Source organism: Oryzias melastigma, linkage group LG20, assembly GCF_002922805.2.
Source record: "Oryzias melastigma strain HK-1 linkage group LG20, ASM292280v2, whole genome shotgun sequence".
Classification (NCBI taxonomy): domain Eukaryota; kingdom Metazoa; phylum Chordata; class Actinopteri; order Beloniformes; family Adrianichthyidae; genus Oryzias; species Oryzias melastigma.
This window is the reverse complement of record NC_050531.1, coordinates 18776621-18796388: the sequence shown is the minus strand read 5'-3', so window position 1 is coordinate 18796388 and position 19768 is coordinate 18776621. Positions and strand designations below refer to the sequence as shown.

Sequence of the window (19768 nt, the reverse complement as noted above, 5' to 3'; positions counted from 1 at the left end):
TCCACTAGAATTACAATTATTTCTGGATATTAAAGAATCTCTAAAAACCTTAACTGACCTCTCTCATGTACGTTTTTCTTCTGACTCACCTCCTGCTGATTTGTTTGGGAGGATTCTGATTTCCATAAACCAAAATATCGTATTCAATATGCAGCCCTGTGTGCTAACAGCTTTTACAATCATTCTTGTTTTACCTGTGTGTAATGTATTAGAAAAACTGTTTGTATCATTTTTTTTCATATTATGTTTTATTTGAAAAATGGTGGCTCTTTCTTTTTTCACATATTAGTATTTTACTTCTGGAAATTTTAATATTTAAACTTTTTTAGAGCATGTTTTGTTCTGTTCTTGTTGTTGCTGCCTTTACTTTGCAGCATTTTGATTATATGGCAGTTGTGAATCTTTTTGTATACACACGGCAACATTGAACCTAACATGCTAAGACGATGTGAGTAAGACGAAGGAAAACCAGTAGTAGCATCAAATAAAAAGGTGCAATGTTTACATTTTTGAATATCAATGGGTAGCCACCTGTAAGGAAAAGCAAGTGCAAGTTTTACATTCACAGGGCATCGTCATGAGTTTGCATGTGTTCTGCCTTCAGTGGTTTGGTGATGTGTGTGTGTGTATGTTCTAGATTAGGAGAGACAGATTTAGCAGGTGAAACTTGCCGTACAAAGCTAAATAGAGCAGTAAACCCACAAATAGTTATTTTTTTTACATCTGACTGAGCCGTTCAAACTTTTAATATGTCAAATTCATGCCAAAGTTTCTGATGGACTCGCTCAAAAATAAGTGAGAGGAAACAGAAGTTGCTGTGATTCAGCAAGATCTTACTTTCTCAGCACTGACATCTCCTGGTCAGGATAAGAACTGCAGCATGTGTGAGTTCAGATGTTCTCACTCTTATCAGTGGGAACATCTGAGGTAAAATAGTATATGGAAGTCAAACAGTTCTCTGACACAGATTCACCAGACAATATAAAGTCTAACTGTAGGTTTTTGCTGCAAATATCAAATGTTTGAGTTTGTGTTTGCAGATGGTGTTGATTCAGGGAGAAAAAAAATGATAAGCTGTCATTTTGACTAAATTAAAGTGCATTTTGGTTACACTTTTTTAAAGTTCATTTTTTTCTTCTTGGCCTTGCCTTTGCTCACATATTCTGAGCTACACAAGAGATTTTATTACGTCACAGGTTTGAAGGCCAGCGGCATAATTAAAAGGAGCATGCTAACGCTTACTGTACACAAACAAAAACCCTACACACACACACACACACACAACACTTGAAACCCTCATGTGTTTGGATCACATCAGTTAAGTTGGACAGTGGGTAATTATACACTGGAGTAATCTCTTGACTGCAGTAATCAGTCCTCAGGCTGTATTTCATTGGTTTCAGAACTGTTCTATAGATCCATCAAATTACTGGTTAAGTATTGCTGTAATTGTCAAAATCGAATATAACTCAAAAATACATCATATTTCTCTTTGATTTACATAAAAATGGTTTGTCTGTCTTTTAGACAGAAATTAGTTCAAATAAAAAAATGGTTTTCAAACCTTTTCAGATTAAATTATGAAGCGACTATAGAGCTTCAGGAGGGTAATGCTCCAAGCCTTTATCTACGTTTATATAATTTACTTGTGCTTTTTAGACTTGTGTTGTTTACATGAATCACCAGACTTTTGGGCAATGTGTTTTTCTGCATCACCAACTTCATTTTTGGAATTTAAGCCCTTTTTGTTTCCCTTCTTACAGATATGCAATAGCTACTGTTGATCATTTTAGAAAATTTGGTAAAATTCCCCAAAGGTATCAGATTACATATGAGACATGCTTTTAACAAGTGAAAAAAAAAGACTTTATTTCCATGGTGTGCAAAAGTTTGGCCACCCTGCAGAATTTATAGTACGCACTGCCCTCTTTGGAAAAGCAGAGACCCGATAGGGTCATGGATCATTTACAAAGACAGGTGATTTCAATTGCAAAGATTTTAAATAATCGGACTCATTTGACCTTGCTACAACAATCTGCATCATGAGTTCTTCCAAGCAATTGTCCAGAACCCTGAAACTGAAAATATTTGATACTCACAAACCAGGAGAAGGCCCTAAGAAGATAGCAGACGATTTCAGATGTCACTATCCTCTGTTTGGAATCTAATTGAGAAATGGCAGTCAACAGGAACACTGGAAGTTAAAGCAAGACCAAGAAAAATCTCAGACAGAATTGTGAGAAAAGCAAGTACAAACCTGCGTTCAACGGCACGGTCCTTCCAGAAAGGTCTGCAGACTGTGGAGTCGTGCTACACTGTTCTACTGTCAATAAATACTTGTACAAATATGGTCTTCATGGAAGAGTCATCAGAAGAAAACCTCTTCTACGTCCTCACCACAAAATTCAACGTTTGAAGTTTACAAATGAACATAAGGAGCAAAGGTACGTTTGGAGAAGAAAAGGTCCAGAGTTTAATGAAAAGAACCTCTGCCCAACTGTTAAGCATGGGGGTGGATCAATCATGCTTTGGGCTTGTATTGCAGAAAACCTTTCACCAGTTGAAGGAAGAAAAAATTCAACAAATTTACTGTTGCATTAACGTTTTTTTATTTGTGATGCAGCAGTAAAAAATGAGATGCCGTGTTGAGTAAAAAGCAATGTGGTGGAACAAATTCACATATAAATAAATGATTCTATGTTAATTTGGATTCAGAGCAGAGAAAATGGCTTTTCTTCAGTATATAAAACACAGGAACATGTAGATTACTTTTGAAATAAAATACAACCTAATAAAAATCAAACAAATTAAAAAAGTAGTCATACGTTTTGGAATTCCTTTGTTTTTTACCATTCCACTTTTATTTCATCAGCTTTCAGCTATCAACCTAAATATAGTCTGTTATATAATTACTGCTGTGAAGAATTAAGGCATTTCCATCATGTTCTGACAGTAAAAGAAGTTTGTAAGACCGCTTTGGTGTGACATGGCTGCAGCCGTTAGCCGTCAGAGCAGCAATCTAATGTCAGACCAAGTAGGGTTTGATGGGACTTAATCCTTCTTAGTGTGTGATGAAGCCCCTCTGTGAGCGCTGGCCTGCCACATCTGTCACTCTAATGACAGCGGCAGCAGATGTTCAGCTCTGTCCTCACTTTGGTTCTTCAGACTCAGGCTGGTCACAGTTACCTGACATTCCTGTTGACTTTAAATCAATCACCTCCACTCTTCCTAAAACTTTTATTGAACTTTAAGTCTCTGGTGACTTTCAGAGTTTCCCTGTAATGACTGTAGCGTGTCTGCAGCTGACACAGGACTTTTTCCCCTGACAGACGCCACTTAGCTTGCTGGCTGCAGAGCCATATCTATCGTCAGCCTCCCCGGTTCGACGTTGCTCCTTGTTTTATAAAAAGTTCGGGATTAGCCTAATCTGGTTAAGTGATTACTGCCCACTTTGCATGCTCTGAGATGAGCAGATTAAACAGCAGAAAGGAAGACAGCAGAGTGCTAAGTTCAGCAAGGTAACACCAGGGGCAGGTCTCTGTCTGCCATTGTTTACCATCTTTTGTTTAAAACTTTATCTCTCTTAGCGTCTCTTGTCGACAGAAGACCTTTCTTGCGTATATTGAAAGATTTTTTTTAACAAATCCATCTGGGACTTTGTGAGTCGAATGGGAAGTTGTGTGTTGTCAGTTTGTCCCTCCATGATGTTCTGATCAATCAGCCCTTCCCACCTTTGTAACCTGAGCGACCAGACAGAAGGTCAGATGGAAAGAAGAACCGATTGTTTGGCATTGAGTCTGAAAGCAGACTGTTTCTATTTTGTGTTCATTTAAATAAAATTCTCCTCTAAATGATTGTTCTTCCTCCACGTTCCTGCTGGCGCTGCTTTTCTTTGCTCCTCCTGGTTTTTTTTTGCCCCCTGTCAGCTGGAGCACCTGAAATTGTGGCAGAGATCAGCAGCTAAAAGAGGCTGCATGTCTGTGGGCGCGCACGCGCGTCTGCGCTCGCAGGTCTGTCGGTGGGAGGGTGAGGGCGCCTTGTGATGCATGGCTGATGTCGCTGACGTTGTCGTCACAGGCCACTTTTCTCTCACAGACACACACATCCTGGCACACACACACATCCACAGAAACAGCTTATCCTCACTTTATCCTCACAGCACAGGCAGCATTCCTGTTTTCTACACATCACTTGCGGTATCTCTGTACTCTGGCTCCCCATCAGTGGAGTTCCCCAGGGACCAGTGCTAAGACCCCCTCCCCTCTACCCCCCTGTGTAGCCGGGCTCCTCAGAATGGAGCAGAGGGGAGCCTCTCGCCGAAAAGGTAAGTTTCTTCAGCTCTTTGCTTCTGGTGCTGGAGCTAAACTCAGCTTTAAAGGAACTCAAGAATTAATTTTGAGTGCCGTCCAACTTTTTCGATTAGGTTAGAATAGGGATGCTTGTCTCTTTTGATTTAACTTACGACTCCAGTTTTTACCTGCTTTCTTGTTTCAAACTGTTTAGTTCTAATTATGGTGTGTGATGGTGTGTGAGGGTTTATTATGTGTATTTATTATTTGTTTCTATTATGTTGTTTGACTTCTACTCTGTCATCTGTTATTGTTTCTTGAAACGGAGGACCCCCTTGAAAACGAGATGTTCCATCTCTAGGGGTTTATCCTCCTACTTCAGTTTAAATGTGTAAATAAAATAAAAATAAAATAAATTATTAAAATATATCTGAAAACTTTTCTTTTAACGATTAGGCAAACTAATCAATGAGCTTGACTTATTCATAATCTTTCAGCACAAAAATATGAAAATAAAAAGGGGTCTGACTCCCTCTTAATCCTAAACGTTGCTGACTGCATGTCCGGGCTGAGGAATTCATTTTTGACCTTTTAACAGATTTCTGATCTTGTCATCGTTCACACATTTTTTTAATCACCGTTTGGTACAGTGAACATGAGATAACATGAGCAGTGTTAGGCAGCTTACTGCATTGTCACAGTATGCAGCTTAGGAGTTATAAATAGTGTGCACGGTCATTTATTATAGCCACGGTTGCAGGATCCGAACCATTAGCACATTCTAAATGCACATGCTAGTGCATTTGTAGCAAGGAACGAGGAAAACGCTGAAGAGGCCTGAAATGAGAGGAAGAGAACCAAAATACAAACTCTCAGTATCGTCAAAGAGAGATTATGTAGGTTTTTTTTTTAAGTATGGATATTTTGGGCATGAATTAGCTTTAGCTGTCAGAATGACAGAATGTCTGTATATCACTGTAAAACTTTATAATGAAGCTGATAATACAAAACATTTGAAAAAAATCTCTTGAAGGGTTCAGTTTATTTTCCTTTTTAAATTTCAAAATAAAAGCATGTGTCATTCTTTCCATCCAAAAACAACCTAAGATGGATTTGGCAGAAAATTATTATTTAGATAGAAAGCCTGAGTTTTTTTAAAGCTAGAATAAAAGCACAAAATCAGGAGAATTTGTACTAAAAAAAATACAGTCAAAAATATGAAATTAAGACAAATTTACCTTTTGATATCATTTAAATTTATAGATCCCCAAAGCAGTGCTTTGTGTGCCCATTCCTTTTAAATCTGTTGTCCTCACTTTCCTTTGCAGAAGTTACATCCTAAAATCAGTTCCTTATAGAGTAAAACATAATTACACAACTGAAAGCAAGCGCACTCTACAAAAATAAAAGTTTATCATGGGGATAATAAGTGAACTGTTTTTCTATTCAGTGTTGTCAGATCTTCATGAATTTATAAATTTACAGTTATAATTCAATGTAATGAAAACACTTAAAGGAAAATAAAATATTTGCAAAAATACCACAAGAAAAGCATTCCCAGCTTTCCTGGATTTTCAATGTAAGCTGTTAGTTTCTGTTTTTTGTTGTTTTTAATGAAAGAATTGGAATGACACATCTGTGTTGAGACCTTCATTGAACCTTATAACAGTTCTTTCTGTCATTTTTTAGCCAGCAGCATCACTAAAAAAAAGCCCTCCATTTCATCTTTCTATCACCGCTGAAAAAGATTTGTGAAAATCCCAGCACGGGTGTATCATGATGTTAACTTGTATTATATTGGAAGTCGTATGTGAACAGTGAGATTGGCAGCTCTTGTGGTGTCGGTGACCTGACGGTGAAGGACTGTATATTCATGTGAACAGAGGCCAACATCTTGTAACTAGGCCAGTATCTTATAATTGCTACTGTATGTAAAACTGGAGCACGTCCCCCAGGACTGCATACACAGCAGCACACTCCGACACCATGTCATCATTTCACTCCAACCGTCCACGTTACATATGTGAGTCAGTGTGACAGCCGTGCAGCCGTGGATCGGTCTGTTCCTCTGTGTTTTGATCGTCAAGTCTTGGGTTTCACTTTGTCCTGCGTCTATCACATCTTTCACATGAGTGGCTTTTTTGGCTTTTGGAGTGCTGATATGAGAGTGCAGCAGGGGGTCACTGCAGGATTTACTGATATTGGATGGGACTCCTTAATTTACCGCTCACTGACCACCTTTGAAATACCGTTAGTATGTGACATCAGGAAGCATTTAAGAGTCAAGACAGCATCAAGTTTCATTTCATGTTGGTTTGAAATTTACTATAGGCTTTTATTCTGAAGGGGCGAACACAGAGAACAAAACTCAAGAGTGTTTGAACACTTTCTTTACTACAGTGCGATTGAAATAGCTTCATGCCTTTAGGGATCAGTGATCACTTCCTGATTGACTTTTAAACCACCTTCCACGTGGGCGTACTAAAAACAGAAACGTCACCTGATTTGGAAACAGTCCTGTCGGTTTTAGCCTCCCACCTTGTTCCAAAGAGGATTTAGCCAGTGTCATCTGAGAAAATGATTACCTGCTGCGGAGCATCTGACTACACTCAAAGACGACCGTCAGGCTGCTTCAGCTGCTGCATCCACTCCACCCAGTAGCAATCCAAATCCACACTTATTAAATACAGTTTACTCACCTATTGGGGTAGGTCTGTGTTTAAAGAGCCGCCCGGTACAAGGACATAATGACTTTCTGTGTGATTACCAGCTGGCTAAGCCACGCTGCAAGCCTCTTATTGCCCTGCAGCTGGATGGAGCAGGAAAAGTTCCTCAGAGCTGCTTCCATGACAGCTCCACTGATGACGGCAGGACGCCCAGCATGGATCCCAGCTGACCAAATGACCAAGACCTCAGCATGCTTCCTACACTTATTTCAGCTTCATCTATGACGTGCAGCAGTCTCATAGTAACTCTCAAGAATAGATCTTAATCCCACGGAACTATTCTGACTGTTTGTATGAGAGAGTATAAAACAATGATGTGTAGTGTGCGTTTTAGACAGTAATGACTGAGGAACAGCAGATAAATGCTTTATAGAAGATGTAATGAGTGCAGAGACGAGGTCTGGCTTCCCTTAAATAAACAGCAGACTTTTATTTTTACAAGTGAAAAAGTGTTGACTTCTTCCTGGCAGGCCCATCTGTTTCTCCTTTCCTTCTGTGGTATAGACAGTGTTGATGAACTTTACTGAAAAGAAATTTAAACATTTTGTTAACCTAAAGGTGGAGATGTTTCGCAGACAACAACTTCCCCCAGGCTAAAATAAACGTCTTTATTTTTTGTTTACCAATTCTTCCTGGTAAAACTTGAACTGTTTGAAACAGGAATGTTTTTCTGAAGAGCATTTTATGTTATAATCATCAAACTCACTTTTATTTTTATTACATCTTACTGTCATTTGATATTCAACATTTTATTGTCTAAAGGTTTGATTGTCACCTTAAACATATCAAACCTATAATACCGGTTTCCTTTAATGCCACTTTATTCTTATAATATAACCTTATTGATTTTATTGCTGTGTTTTTCTGCTTTTGAACATTTCCCCTTTCTTTTATAATATAGCTGTTTGTACTTGATCCATCATAAGGCTCTGAGCTTAAATTGACTTTTTGTGTGGATTTTCTTGTCGGTATATCAAGCAAAACTATCTCTGGTATTTGTTTTATTGCATAATTCTCTTGGTTGTCAAGAATCATCTGTTCTCCACGTGTTACGACACTTTTAGAGCTGTTCTGTTTGGTCGCGAATGATGGTCTCCTGTCAGCTGAAAGGTTTATAGTGGTCATCACTTTGTTCTCATGGGGAGTTTTGAACTTTACCATTGACCATATATGAGAACTGGACTGAGTTAGTGTGGCATGACCCATAGAAAGTGACTTGCTTCCGGGTCCAAATTAAGTCAATTCAGTTGCCATTTTTTTACAATACGGACGCCACCATGTTGAAACCAGGAATACTCAGTAAGCAGTGGTTGGTCCGAGTCAGTCAAGTCAACATTTCTAAGGCAACCACTGTCTCCAATAAGGAGTGAGCTTGTTGGAAGGCCACACCTCTAACACCTGAACGCATTTCCAAAGTTCAATGTGAGACCACATGCTTTTACTGATGCATCGGATTGGTCAGTTTATAACTAGAATAAGATCCACCACCTAAATAAATTGGATTAACGACATGGTAAAAAAGGTATCAGAGAAAGAATGGTTATTCTGACACAGAATGATTGAGTAATATCTGATTATTTCTCTATAAAAGTCTAAGGGATTTGGGCTTCATGAAGCCAGGGGGTACCTCCTATTTTGAGTGAAAGGAAGGAGGGGTCACTCAGTGCAATTCTCATATGAAGTCAATAGGCTTATCATATTCTGTTGTTGGAAATGTCTTGTTTTTTTTACAACTAAATGCTGAAGACGGTTTATGCTGTGTTAATAAAACTGAGATGTGTGACAGGCGTTTTTAAAGTTTGTTGTGGCTTTTAGAGAAATAGTTGAATTATAAGGCCTGAAGAGTTGTTTTAGTTGTTGACTAAAAATTTTTTGGCTGATCTGTATAGGATGATGGTAATGCATTGTGTCTTATTATGGAGTAATAGCAGCACAACAACTAAAACTCTGTCTTACTTGGTCTGAAGGCCGGTTAGTCCTTGGATGGGATTCCACCAGAGAATTCAAGGGGCTACAAGTTAACTTTCCAGTCAACTTTCCAGTGTTTCCTTGTGTTGATCTCAAGTCAGGATAAATGCAGGAAGATTGGGTTAGAAAAAGGCAGTTGCCATGAAACTAAATTCAAGTCATATGTGTGAGTCCTAAGGTGCTTAGGTGTGATTCCTGACAGCAGAGGCTGAAAAGGAACACACAATAAAGTAGATTGTAGTCCTTGATTATGCTGTAGCCATGTCAGAGGACTGTTTCCTTCTGGTTTTTATAGACTAAAGTCACAGCACGCAGTAATTTCATTGCTATAACCACAGCGGGATTTAGATGGGATCAAATGCTACTTTAGTTTCTTTCTCTGGGCTTTTACATTTGTGAACGACTTGAAGTTCTGCTCAGGCTTAACCATCAGCTTTGTTCACTCGCTGAAACTCCTGTTTTCTGTACAGGTGATGGCGTCCCAAAGGAAAACAGCCCCTTCATCAACAGCACAGACCACGACAAGAACAACAGCTACGATGGCACCAACATGGCCCTTTTCGAGGTAACTGCATGTGGTCAGAGCTCAGTCTGAACACACAAAACTGTCTGAGCATTCTGAGTCTTCACATCAACACTGTCTTTAAACGAGTTAAAACGAGTTCATGAAGTGTTCGTGAATGCACGCCGCGCTGCCGTCACAGCCTAGACTGTGGTGAACCAACCAAGCAGAAAGTGCCGTCTGTTCTTGGCTCAACAATCAGAGAGTTTATGCACTATAAAGTTTATTTGTGTTCCTTTGACTTCACTCCGCTGACCCCTTGCCTTCTGGCAGAACTGCTGCTCTGTGGTCACTGGTCCTTTCATGCAATCAGAGAAGCTCTGTGGCGTCTGTGTTCTCCACTCTATGAAGCTGATCCAGCTCGTCTGTTTGGAAGAACTTATGGTTCCTAACTTGAAGCTGCTCTGAAAAGTGTTTACCCTTCTGCCACAGTTGGGTAACTGTAAATGAAAGCCCAAAATAAAGCAGGATAAACATATATTGGATTTTGGACACATCTTCGCTCTCTTTGACTCAGTAAAAGTGTCTGAAAATAAAAAAGGAATGAGCTTAAATGGGTTAATGAAAGTATTCTTTATTGCAGGAAGAGATGGACAGCAATCCCATGGTGGCATCACTTCTTAATAAACTTGCAAACTACACCAACCTCTCCCAGGGAGCCCAGGAGCACGAGGAGGCTGATGAAGATGAAGGGCCAAAGAAGAAAGCTGTTAAGGTAAAAAGAAAAAAAACTTTGTTATCTTTAAAAAGTGCTGTTTTGTGACCCGAAAAGTCCTGCCAAAACTCCCCAAGAGAACATGGAGTTCAGACTCAAATCCAGCTGGGCTGTTTGAGGTGATCTAGAGAGAAATGTTAAAGAAAAGCAGAACTACAAATACACAGAGAGACATCTAAATGTCTATTAAAAAAAATACTGTAAAAGAATGGACCGATCAATAACAATTGATCAACAGAGTACAAATTAGGTTAAAAAGTTGAACCCGACTTCATTGTTGTCCTTTATTGGATAAATAGAATAATCAAATCTCTTTGTAAGGACATTAGACAGGGAAAAATGAATGTGAGGGCTTGTGTTGCTGTCGGTTCTCTGCCTGCTGTACAGTTGCATATTAACAGCTGTTCTTTCAAATCCGCTAAACAAATGTTACATAAGAGGGTTTTTGACCCCTCAATCCCTGCGCTTCTCTTTACCCCCAGATTTCTTTGGTTTTAGACTTCTTTTATTTATATCTTAATGTGTCTTATCTTTTTTTTTTTTTTTTTCAACATTTCCTCTTAAGCTTCTGGTCACATGTCTGACATTTTTTTTTTTTCAGAATGTTCAAATGCCTTTGTTTGCATCATAGTAAAGATAGAGGGAGTCTGTTTGGTTGTTGTTGTCTTGTTAACTTCTAAAATCTTGGGCTGAGTTTGGATTTAAAAAAATCAATAAAACTGCTGTTTTTCCTTTAGAGTTATTCAACATTTCTGTTTCTTTTGTAAAAAAAAACAAACAAACAAACAAAAAAAATGTAGTAAAGGCCTCCCTGCTGTACAGATGTTTTAAATCAGACATTAAATGATATAGAAAATATAGGAAGAGATGAAGGTGAAACATTGCACTGCTCAGTTTATGTCAGTGATCCATTTAGTTTCATTTTTTTTGTAACCCTTCCGCTCGCCTAGGCTTGTTTACTTTAAAAGTGGGGTCATCTGGACCCCACAAGACTTTTTAGCTTTTTTTATCTTTGATTTTTGAGTTTCACTAATGTCCATGGCAGACATAAAATCCTGTCCATCTTCATCCACATTTGTCATGGAAGGAATCACACATCAATATAAGGTTGGAGTCATCTGGACCCCAAAGAGAGCGGGAGGGTTGATGGGATTATTTGGCTGTTTTTCCTCCTCCTTTTTTAATGTTTCCCTATCATTGTCACGGTGGCCGTATTTTTTTGCAGGATTCATGTTTGGATTTTTTGTTTGGGTTTACTAAAACCTTCAGAAGCAGCCTTTACTTTAAAAAAAAAAGATGAACCCAAACCCAAGCTAACAGGTTTTAGTTTGAAAACATCAGAACGTTAATGACAGCTGGTTATCTCCATCAGTCATGTTACAATTTACATCCTGCAGAAACACCTTAAGCAACAGTAGTTCATTCCTTTAAACCGCTGCTGTTTATTTGTGTGGAGAGAAACATTATTGTTTTTCACAACCTTTTTTTTGTTATATATGTGAATTCAAGTAAACCGAGCATGACATTTATTTTGGACAGTATCAGGGGTGTCAAACTCAATCGCACTGGAGACCAAAATCCAAAACACACCTTAAGTTGCGGACTGATCAGGATAAACATTTATTGAATACACTAAAACAACATCTTTTAAACTTTAAAAACATAACATTTGAACATAAATATGAATAAAAACAGGCAGGAATATTGTTCCAGATTAAATCAATTTTATCCTTAAATTACTTTCAATATTCTCCATAAAAATATATTTTGTCAAAATTATACAAGTTAGAAACAAACGCAGGATAACATCGGGCCATTAATAACAATAAAATAAAATGATCAGGAGGGCCGGATTCGGCCCTCGAGCCTCGACTTTGACACATGTGGACTAGATGAAGTTTTGCCAACATAGTGACATCTTTGCTGGATGTAACAATGAGGCTAAACAAATCTGTCAGTCACCTGACAGACCAAGCTCTGGGAGTTAAGTTCTAAAGGTAACCCATGATTGATGAAATTTGTAAAGTAGAGTTATAAATGTTTTATAGCTGTAAAAAGTCTGTACAACATACTTTCTTTTTAGACTGAACATTTTCACACTTTTCTCTCTTATTTAAACTCTCAAAGTTCAAACCGTCATAGAAAAATGAGTCCAGTATTATAGAACGAAAGTAAGGATCTGAATCTGATGGAAGATTTATGTAGTTTGGTCATAGTTAATGCAGTCTGGTGGAGATTGATTGACAAGGTCTACAGCCAATCAGGATGCAGAACACTGTGCTGTTTTAAAAAAAAATCATAAAAAAATTGCACCAAAAAAATCTGCAAGATTACAAAAGGTGAACTGTAATATAGTGGGGGGAAATTTATATACAATAAAATATAATTTTCATAAATAATAAACAATAGCATTGGAGAAAAAAAAGTCTACTTTTATATTTGCAGTGAAGTGTTTCATCAAAAAGAATGGAAATCTACTTGTTTCAATGACAATGACCACCTAGTGGATACTTGGTGAAGTGATCTGGTTTCAGTTACTTTCATTTTTAGATGAGCATCAAACAGGAAGTTGAGGTGGTGGTTCTTTGGGTTTCCATAACCACGCTGAACCTGTTTCTAGTTTTTTTGTGGTTTGTTTCCTCATTTTTTGTCCAGATGTTTGTTTTCCTCAATCTTCTCTCGTCTCCCCCTAATAAACCTGCCCAACATACCCATATATCTACCCGTTGTCTCTGCAGAGCCCTCAGATGGGGACCTTCATGGGTGTCTACCTGCCTTGCCTCCAGAACATTCTGGGGGTGATCCTGTTTCTGCGCCTTACCTGGATTGTCGGCACCGCTGGGATCTTGGAGTCTCTGGCTATTGTGGGCTTGTGCTGCTCATGTGTGAGTACTTCATCACTGCCATCATGTGTCTTAAACAATCCTTAGACTGTCTTAGGGAGTTTAGAGGAGTTTTACATGAAAATCACAGCTCTCCTTCACCTCACATGACATATCTGTGTTGTAGAATTTGTCCCAAAAGTTGGAATAGTGTAAGACTGAACATGGAGTGATCACACAGCTCTTTAATGCAAGCTTGATTTTTTTTTTCTTTTTTTTCTGCCTTTAATGGAACCTAGTTTGTAATCTGTCTGTCGTATCTGCCAAGCTCACAGCAGACGCTGGATTATTTCAGATTAGTCTTTGAAAGGACGGACTGGAAAAGTGACGAGTAATGTCATTTAATTTTTTTGAAACAAATTTCCTAACTGCAGTGGCTAAATCTTTGTAAGCAAGTCGGGCTCCTTAAACTCAAAGAAAGACGTAGACGAATAGTTTCAAACATCAGCACATAATTAATGCTTTGACTTTAGATCAGATTTCATAGCTGAACGAATTCTTTCCCTGGAAAGACGGGAATTCCATTTCTGTTATTATAATCTGTCCAGAGTGGTTTGTGGGGTTAACCCTTTCTTGACACTGCACTGTTGCATAAGAGCCACAGGCTTAGTCAGACAGATTAATGTTCATTTTCACTACTAAGACCACATCTGACTTCGCTCTGCTGCCTCCACATCAGCAGCAGCAGCAGCAGCCACCTGTTTCTAGGTCATCCAGCAGGCAAACATGATTACAGAGGAGCGCTCCAGACTCCCGTCCAACCCAAAGCCATCGGAGCTCTTTACTTTCTTTGTATTTCTTTCATTTACTCCCTGAAAGGTTCTCTTTACTTTTCTAAATTGCTAGAATACTTTCAAAGAAAATATGGAGAAGAAATGTGTGACAGTTATATATAGTGTGTTGTGAGACATGATGGAAATTCAATTTTTAATATCTTTAGCATCGTACTCAGTAAATGTGACTGTTAAAAGCTGGAAAACCATCGTCTCTCCACCTGGTTTGTCTATGCTTCTAAAGGGCATTAGGAGAGCATGTAGGTGCAGTAATCTGTCGTTTTTAGTGTGAACTTGGTCGTAAAGGTGTCAGTGGTAACGCCTCTTTGCTCTCAAATAGTGTGCGGATCTGTTCAAGATACTGATGTTCTGAGGTTTTAGGTGTCATTCCAAAAACGGCTCAACTGGTGTTTTTACAGTCAACGTGCTCATCTGGAAATATGATCTTAAAGAGGAAAAATACCTTTTAAACATGTATCACAAGTACACGTGACTATAAAAGAGACGTTTCACCGCTCCTGTTCAAACTATGATGAGTACATCTATGTGATGTCGTCTTTTTCCTTCATGGACCTCTGTGCTAAAGTCCTGTTAATCTACATACTCATAGATATGAACTCCTCTGATCGTTTATGATCGCTTCACCTCTGCTTTCTGAATTTCATCCATTCGACAAACCTTTACCTGTAAAAACTGATGAATGAAAGAAGCTATTTTTTTCTCGCAATCTTTCTCATCTTGTAATGTTGTTTGTAGGTGTTTGGGCAGGCCGGACTTTCTGAAATAACTCGTTTCTTTGTGGTTGTTAACAGGTCCATGCTGCTATTTTGTGAATGCTACGACACTCTTAAATCACTTTGCTTTATAGTTACCACCCAACAGTGATGAATGTCTTTTAGGAGTTTCTGACAGTGAAGATCTTGTTTATTATTTAATTATCTGTCTGCAGACTTTTTTTAAATTTTAAATCAAACGTTTTGTCCAATGTTGCTATATATTTCCACTAACAAGGCTGCCCACATCATATATTAGTAAAATACTTCATATTTCATTTCATTCTTGATATTTTTACAAGTAAATAGATTACTGTTGTCCCTCATTTATTGTGGGGGTTACATTCCTAAAATGATCCAGAGTAGGTGAAATCCACAGTTATCTTCACTTTTAACTATAATAACAATAATTGTAGACGTTTTAAGGCTGTAGAACTTCTCACTACACACTTTAAACACTTTTCTCAGACAGACATGAACATTTTAATACTTTTCTCTCTTGTTGAAACTTTCAAAGGTCAAACCTTCATAGAAATGTATGTCGATATTGCAAGCTGAAGGCATTTTGTACAGGAGACGTGACATGGAGGAGATTGATTGACAAGATCTACAGCCGATAAGGACGCAGAACATTTTGCACTGTTAAGAAGAAAAAAAAACATGCGAAGTTGCTCTAAAAATCAGATGAAAATAGTGAGACCACAAAATATGAACCACGATATAGTAAGGGCATACTATATTTAAAATATCAAAGTAGAATAAAGACACTTTTTTAAAACTTAATTAAAGCTCCTTTTGGTTTTCATGACTTTTAGTGCATTTTAACCATTCTGGTTTTATTCAAAAATGTTTCTGTTATATGTTTAAATTGTCTTATGCCTTTAGATAGTTCAGCTTTCTTTTTTAAAACCATTTTTGTTCTATTTTTAAGCTAATTTAACTTCCATCTTTTAATTTTGAAACTTTTACATTAATTATTTTACTTAAATTCTTTGGTTGTGTTTTAATTTATTGCAATTTATGAAACAAAGTAATTTCTTTGGGAGTTTCCTTTCTATTTTTTTCAGGTTTTTACATTTCAGAACTTGCATGTTGCAGTATCAGCAGTCTCCTGCTGCAGCTGTCTGCACTCGCATGCATTTTGCAGGAAGCACAAGCATTATTTGTCACTTTTAGCTGAAGTCTTTCCATAAATCTTGTGTTTTGTCGATTAAATTTGCTGATGATGCTTTTTGAGAAATTAATGAACTTTTTTTAATCATTGAGGAAAGTCCCATGCCTTTGACTCGTCATTAGTTTGTGGTTAAGTCCAAGCTGCTGAATAGCTGCTTAGGATTTCAGTGGAAACTAACCGAGCTAATTGGTTTTACTCCCAGCGCTTGTGTCATCTTAAACCGGACATCCAGAAAAGAGCAGGAGGTTTATCTTCGGCATGTCCTTGTCCTTTTCTTCCTGCTCTTCCTTTCTTTCCTGTCTGCCCTTCATGGCTCCAAATCCTTCCTTTCTTTCACTTTTTAGAGTTCCTCCTCTTCTGTCCTCTGCCTCATTGTTCTTTCTCCCTCTGCCCTCGTGTTTGCACTGACCTTCCCCGGTCCGGAGTTTGCTTTTAGGTAACAGGCTGATGCAGAGATCCTCATCCACAATGGTCGATTTCACAGAAAAGCTTGTATCCATAACCAATCCAAAAAGATTTACAGCCTAAGCCCCTGAGAGGCATTTAACTGACTAAACGCTAGATTACCTCACGAAGAGTCCTATTGTTTGGAAGAGGCGGAAAGTTCATTGGAAAAATAAAAGGTTGCTCTGAGAACGTGTTCAGCGGCACGCCACAGTCCATGTGCAGAAAACAAAGGGATGTGAAGACCTCAAACTTTTCCCTTTGTTCTTCTTCCCACACAGACAATGCTGACAGCCATATCCATGAGTGCAATCGCTACAAACGGCGTCGTTCCAGGTCTGAACTTTTGTTTTTTACCTTTGATTAAAGTTGTTTCATGGCAGTGAAATGATAAGATCCAACTACTGTATTTTGTCCTCCCTGTTTGCTGCACAGCTGGAGGCTCGTACTACATGATTTCCAGGTCTCTGGGTCCAGAGTTCGGAGGCGCTGTAGGTCTCTGCTTCTTCCTGGGCACAACGTTTGCTGGTTCCATGTACATCCTAGGTACCATCGAGATCCTGCTGGTGAGGAAAACTGCTTCACACTCGTGTTAGTTTAATCATTAGGTTTCTTGTGTTAAACACAATAAATCATCTGGTTGTAGGTTGTCTTACTATCAAGTAAAAAAACAGAACCAGTTGTTATTCAGAAACATGTGCCGCACATTAATCTTGAGGCTTATGAAACCCTATTTTTAAATAATTGGGAGTATATTTCTGCAGAGAAAAAGGATGATTCACGCGTGGGAAAAATACAAAACACTCCCCTAAGTGTGGTGGAGACTCTGGGAAAAATTACATCAAGGTCAAACAATCTTCTGGGAAACGAGGAAGTTCACTAAAGGAAAGTTGTTTATTCATTAAAGGAAGATGAAAGCAAAAACGAAACTTAAAAAAAGCTTAATAGAAGGAGGCTTTTGGAACCCAAAATGAGAGGAACCAAAACATCACTTAAGATAGAACTTCTCAGGTTTAACAGTCAAGCATGGTGAGGGAGGTGTAATGATTTGGGATTTTTTTTTTATCTGCTTCATAAATTGGGCCTAGTCTGTTTTCTGCTCCCTCATTAAAAAAATAAATACATTCATTCTCTCTTCAGCTGTGATAGAAAAAACTGAAATAAATATGTCAACGGGTTCAGTCACTGACTGTAAACACAACTTTTATCCCAACAGAAGGAAAGAATCAAAAGTTTAGAATCCAGATATAAACTAGAATTCACTTATTTCAAGTTGAGGGAAGAATATTGTGACACGAAAGAGGAAAAAAGTTCTTCATTTCCATTTAAAGGAGACATATTGTCGTTGAAAGATTAGTCTCTTAAGCTTCACTAAACACCTACTTGGTGGAATAAATTACATCTTGATTAACTGAAGTATTTCTAAAAATAAGAATAATTAAATACATATTTGGAAGGAAACTGCATAGTTAAAAGTAAAAACCAATGAAATCATTATTAAAATGTTTCTACAAACATAACATTAACCTCATTTTCCCTTCACTATTTAATTAAATTGCACCTTTATTTTATGAACAGATTTGGAAGTTTTTCTTCAGTTTCTATCATTGTAGAAAGTTTCTCTGTAGTTTGGGTTAGTCATGCAAAGGTATGAAGGTATAATGACCTTCGAGTTGTCAGAAATGAATGGAGGTGTGAACGGTCCAATGCAAAGTCCATTTATTCCTGATAATGGACACCTTGAAGGGCATTATACAACGCAAAAGTAATAAGTATTAAATCAAATATTAGTACTTCAGACTATTTCACTGATTGCAAGTTATTGCAGGTTATTTGACGTGTTGTCACAGAATCTGTAGGCTGGAACAAGGACTAACCAGAGGAGGAAAATGGGCCTAAAGCAACATTTCTGAGGGAAAGTTCTCCATTTACTGCTTGTTTGTGTCTAGATGATAAAGCAAACGTTTGTTTCAAAGAAAGAAAATCAACAATGGTTTTATTGCAAGAAATACTTAACATTAACTCTGATCATAAAATGCATATCAACAAGCAAACAATTTCTTTGATTAATTAACAAAAAAGTTATTTAAAAGCATATTTTGTAAGTTTCTGGTGCAATAAGATAGGACAGTCAGGCTATTTAACCAGAACTTCTTTTTTAGGTGTCCAATATCACATTTTAATAGACACTCTGCAGCCAATCAGAATCAAGTATTTACTTGGACCATTGTATAGTTAAAGTTGTTGGATGTTCATTTTTTTTCTGCTCATTCAGACTTACATCGTGCCTGCAGCAGCTATCTTCAAGGCGGAGAAAAAGGAGGACGAGGCAGGCGCTCTGCTGAACAACATGCGCGTCTACGGCACCTGCTGCCTCACTCTGATGGCGGTGGTCGTCTTTGTCGGGGTCAAATATGTCAATAAGTTGGCCCTGGTCTTTCTGGCTTGTGTCATTCTCTCCATCCTCGCCATCTACGCCGGAGTCATTAAAACAATCTTTGAGCCACCAGATTTTCCGTAAGGCTTTTTCCGTAAGATAAACTGATTGTTTAAAAAAAATATACATTTTTGTGACTTTTTTTCCTTTGTTTTTGCACAGCGTTTGCATGCTGGGAAACCGCACTCTGAAGAACCATGATTTTGACAAGTGTCTAAAGACCGACATCAGTGATAACCTGACGGTCACCACGGCGCTGTGGAAGCTGTTCTGTGACGGCCCGGAGCTCAACGCCACCTGCAACGAGTATTTTAGCAACAACAATGTGACGCTGGTGCAGGGCATCCCCGGACTGACCAGTGGGGTCATCTCAGGTGAGCGATTCCTCCTAAACACACGATTCAAAATGGCCTCAGTAAGTCATTTTTTGTTTTTCACATACACTTTATTATGTTTAGCTGTGATTTTATTGTTCTTTGAACTTTTAATGTGCGACACTTTGTTTGACTAAGGTCATTTTAAGGTGCCATATAAATTTAATAAACTTAAACTTATTATCAAAAGCATTGGCGCACCCGTTCAAATGGTCTGAATCAGGTGTCCTAATCACTTGGTCTGGCCACAGGTGTATACAATCCAGCACTCAGACATGCAGACTTGTATACAGACATTTGTGAAAGAATGTTCTGCTCTGTCTAGATCAGTGAAATTCAGTTGTGAAATTTACTAAATATTCCAGTCGACTGTCAGCTCTATCAGAAGAAAAACTGAAGAGTTTGGGAACAACAGCAACTCCGTCACCAAGTGGTCAGCCATGTAAACTGATGGAGAGGGGCCAGCAGATGCTGAAGAGCATAGGTCAAAGAGGTCACCGACTTTCTGCACAGCCAAGTTGCTACAGAGCTCCAACCTCCATATGACCTTCAGATCAGCCCAAGTGGAGTCCGCAGAGAGCTTCATGTAACGGGTTTCCAAGTGTTGGATGCAGTGGTGTAAAGCACGCTGCCACTGGACTCCAGAGCAGT

At 38.3% G+C, this 19768-nt stretch overlaps 1 protein-coding gene across 6 annotated transcripts in view; it reads left to right on the top strand.

Moving 5' to 3' along the window:
- LOC112151081 (solute carrier family 12 member 7) overlaps positions 1-19768 on the top strand; it is a 49350-nt gene that overhangs the window by 12984 nt on the left and 16598 nt on the right. For 2 of the 6 annotated variants that reach the window (XM_024279733.2, XM_024279735.2), the window contains exons 2-8: positions 9454-9548; positions 10129-10260; positions 12999-13145; positions 16588-16642; positions 16742-16872; positions 18582-18823; positions 18906-19117. In XM_024279733.2, the coding sequence (XP_024135501.1) occupies positions 9454-9548; positions 10129-10260; positions 12999-13145; positions 16588-16642; positions 16742-16872; positions 18582-18823; positions 18906-19117 (1014 nt within the window). Of the gene's footprint in view, positions 1-4109; positions 4325-9453; positions 9549-10128; positions 10261-12998; positions 13146-16587; positions 16643-16741; positions 16873-18581; positions 18824-18905; positions 19118-19768 lie in introns of those variants that run through there. The other 4 variants (XM_036217517.1, XM_024279739.2, XM_036217519.1 and 1 more) reach the window with 4 other exon arrangements.